Source organism: Marmota marmota, unplaced genomic scaffold, assembly GCF_001458135.2.
Source record: "Marmota marmota marmota unplaced genomic scaffold, marMar, whole genome shotgun sequence".
NCBI classification, from domain to species: Eukaryota; Metazoa; Chordata; class Mammalia; order Rodentia; family Sciuridae; genus Marmota; species Marmota marmota.
The window spans coordinates 35054785-35058877 of NW_026000229.1; the positions used below are offsets into that span (position 1 = coordinate 35054785).

A 4093-nucleotide genomic window follows, 5' to 3' on the forward strand; every position below is an offset into this window, starting at 1 on the left:
ACCAAAAAAAAAAAAAAAAAAGAAAAAGAAAAAGAAATAAACACCCTTGGGGAAGGAGAGATTTCAGGGATTAGAGGACCTTCCTTCACACAAGGTATGTATTCTTCCTGCATACAATGAGGGGAGGAGTCAACTGGGCAAGACTCCAATTGAAGGAAGTATTGTGGACCCTTCCTCAAACTTCCCACCTTGGAGCATGGTCATTCTTATTTACTGTTTTCTCCACATCTGTTATTTCTTAAAATACAACTCTTTCCCCACATTAAGATTAAAAGCTCAGCAGTATAATGACCATGAGTCAGGAAATAATCAAGGTGAAGGAATTGGAGATACAAAATCTTTTACATGAGGCAACACAAATCAGAAGTGGAATATATGGCTCACCTTACTGGCATCCAGGTCAGTGGTGTGTTTCATTGTTCTGGGATCATATCCATTGTGTCGCTCTTGAATCACTGGGTCAAACAGGTCAGCAAATATCTAAAGGGGAGTTAAGAGGAAGAGGTGGTTACAGAGAGGAAATCTCTTCTTAGACTTCAATTATGAATAGATTTCACTGGGTCAGAAAACTTCAGTATGGATGGCCCAGAGTCTTGAGGGAAAGTGAGGGATCTTTAGGAGAAAGGAGGTGGAATTACTGGGAAGACAGCTTGGATTACCAGGGAGACTCTGGGGGCCCCCTACCTCATAGGTCTCCTCATCTCCAGCCACCATGCCCACAGTCTTGATGAAGGGGTGGCCAGGGTTGTCCACGCCAGTCTGGATGCACTGATCTAGAGTCCAACCCGTGGGTGTGGTCTTGTCGCAGAGCCGTGCATAGACTGCTGGGGTCAGGTGACTGGCCATGCAGTTGTTGTGCTTTCGGAGGTCTGGGTACTCAGCGCTGGGGAGGGGGTACCCAGTAACCATGGAGGGAGGGCACAGAGGCCTGCACTTAGTGCTATCAGCTGGGAGCTGTCCAGTTAGCCACATTTGCCTTTGCTCCAAGGGAGGAGGGGGAATTAGAGGTAGGCTAAGCCTTGATAATCTCTTTAGGACTTTCAGGGTCTATTCTTTCCCAATAGTTCTAGCTGCCTGTGGCTGGCTGGCTCAGTTCCCCCAGACCTGCACAGTCCTTTCCTCCCATGAACACAGCATTAGTGATGGGGGAGGGGAAAGACTAAGGAGGAGAATTCAGGAAATGGGGGAGAACAGCAGGAAAAGGAGATGGAGAGTGAAAAGGATAGTTCCTGGTCTTCGGATTTGGAGTCTGGGCAGGGGTGCAAGTAGAACTCATAGGCCCAGAACTGGTCTTGGTGGCGGGGACCGCGGGTTAAAGGTCCCCACAAATGCTCTTGCTTTTGGGGTTTGGTCCCCGCTTCCGCCCCACTGAAGTCTTTTTGTAATTATTGTCCTTGTCTGTTGCCCAGGTCCTCCTCACTATCCCCACCTCCGTTCCCATAACCTCCTCCTGCGAGCCTCAGGCACTGATACCTTGGGGGATACAGCCTTCGTCGTTCACTGGCAGCTAGTACAGGTTCCGGGCGGAGCAGAAATCCAGCAGCTAGGGATCCGGCTCCGGCCAAAGCCAGGAGCCTGAGCCCGGGGCGGGCAGACAGCAGACGAGAGAAGGGACCAGCCATGGCTTATGGGGTCCGACTACTGGATCCCAGAGCAGGAACTGGTGCGACAGGATCAGGGAGGGAGGATGCAACCGGTCAGACTGAGTGCTGGAGCTGGGTCCCAGGCTGATGCCAAATGGGGGTGGGGGTGGTGGCTGAAGCCGGAGTAGGAGCGGGTGCCAACCAGGCTGCTGGAGAGGCGCAGTGAGCTAGTTGGAGCAGAGGCGCAATGAGCTAGTGAGGGCGGGCGGAGCAGAGGAAGGCTGGAGCCGCAGTCTCCAGGGGTGGGGCTCACTTAGACCCCGCCTTCTCGCCTGCCACCGCGCTAGGTGTGTGGGGGCGGGGGTGGGCAGCACTAGTCAGGTAATTTGGAAGACCTGAGACTCGCACCCCTAAGGCTGGGATGTAGGCCCACCTGGGATGAATCTGCCCAGATTTCAGCACCACGTAAAGGACAGCACCACAGCACTCCGAAACCCGAACACCATACCCCCAAGCTCCCTTGGTTTAATCTGAAACCCGATCCGTCGACTTTGTGGGTGTGATAAGGTGACATTGCCAACCTCTACTCTGCTTTCGGCCTCCCCCAGCAACCTCTCATCTTCCCAGGGGAGGCGGCCGCAAGAAAACCGCGGAATAAGCACCGATGCCAGAGGAAGACACACAGAAAGCACAGGGTTAGAGGCAGACAGTAGGATAGACACCCGCAGGCTCAAGGTCACCTTTTCCTAAGAACCAGGAAGAGTACCAAGGTGCCTCCTTAACATACCTGTGCTCTCCTAACAAGGTGGAAAAAGAATTCCCTGAAAGGAATCAGAGAAATATTTGCTCTTTTCCCATCCGCTATGCTCTGTCCTTCATTCCCACTCTGCCCCCAATTCTGCAGCCCTACCTCCACTTCTAAGTCTCTACTTATCTTTCTTCCCCACCCTTCTCCCCATTCCCTACTTCACCTTCAATCTTTTACTTTTCTTCCTCTTTTCCAGGCTCAAACCTGTTTGCTGCTCACAGGTCTCCCTCCGAGTAGTCTCTGCGAGCTTGCCTACCTGTTAGTTGCACTGGGGATGGGGGCGGGGCAGGAAGGGAATTGTTAGCTTTCTCTTCCTTCTTTCCCTTCTCTGTAGCTCCCAGTTCCTGGACTGGAGAGGAATATAAAGAGAGAAGGGTGTGGTGAGATGACTGGGTGTGGAATGGAACAGGCAGGCACAGGTCTCCAAGCACCACATGTGTTTCCTCTCTTGGCTCCCTAATGCTGTTTAATCCGGAGTGTAAAGGCAAATGGTGTCCAAGGGCATAAGGTCATCAGGGAATCTCTGCCTTCCTCCTAGTCTTCTCTCCTCTCACTCCTCATAAAGTTCCTATTCAGATTTGAGAGGGCTTAGTTTCCACAGCTCCACATATGACTGGTAGGGAGGAGAATGAATGCTGGAGCTGAAATAGGGATGTTCGGGGCTTCAGTGTGGAGGGTCAGTTAAGATGGAGTAGATATATTGGTATTAGTCCCTTCCTTCAACTGTCCTAATGTACCCACAATACAGGAAGATACTTTGAAATTTCAAGAGAGAGTATTTTGGAAGGAGAAATTCCCTTCACATTGTCCTCTGGCTCCACTGATGTCTCCCCACCATACTCTTATTCCCTTAGCTGTCCTGAATGTCCTTTTTCCTACCTTCCTCGTTTTTAGGTATCCTTAGAAACTATCCATCTCTCTTTGGTATCCATTATTAACTCTTTCTCCTGATGAGACAGTAAGTATCAGAGATTACGTTAAGTTCTGCAGTTAGAGTGGTCACTCTTGGAGAGACAGAAAATGTTACCTGTGCTAAAGGTGCCCATTACTTAGGTAAAGGTATAGCTATGAGTAAGTAAATATAATTACTGGGTATGGTGTATATTTATCCAGATAAAAGAGAGAGATAATCTTCCAAACCAGTAGGGTTGTAATTTTACTTAGAGGGTGTTAAGGAGATAGGGGGTGAGAAGAGAATTATATATAGAAAGAGAAATAAGACAGCCAGAGGAGTAGAGAAATTATTTGAGTTTGAAAAGTAGTTATCCTAATTTATAATAGCTCCACTGAGAAGGAACATTTATTTTTATACTTTTATTGTTCTTTGTGAGCCTCTGACAGACATATCATGTATTAATACTCATTTAAAAAATTATCCTACAGCATATGTGAAATAGTCAACACATCTGTATTTGATTTATCTAATAATTACTGCTATTTTAAATAATATGTAATATTTTTCAAGCATTTTGCATTTGCAAAGAACTTTTATATATATTATTTTACAGAATCAAATTGGATTATTCCAGTGTATGACTAGGAACAGAATCTATATTTTCATGGAGATCATAAGAGAAATTAAATACATGAAAGATACTATAATAACTTGTTTGAAGGGTTGGAGTGATGAAGAAGGTATGAGCCTGAGCATGAACTAGGGAGGCATCTGTTCTTCTGAGAGCCAGTGCTTAGAATCATCTCT

The 4093-nt window shown here is 47.5% G+C and overlaps 1 protein-coding gene across 1 annotated transcript in view; it reads right to left on the minus strand.

The window, feature by feature from the left end:
• Positions 1-2637, minus strand: part of Ckmt1a (creatine kinase, mitochondrial 1A) — a 6399-nt gene extending 3762 nt beyond the window's left edge. Inside the window, 4 exon segments of the mRNA XM_015480245.2 lie at positions 385-480; positions 685-883; positions 1474-1660; positions 2555-2637. Of these exon segments, the coding sequence (XP_015335731.1) occupies positions 385-480; positions 685-883; positions 1474-1622 (444 nt within the window). The 5' untranslated portion in view covers positions 1623-1660; positions 2555-2637.
• Positions 2638-4093: the final 1456 nt, after the last annotated feature.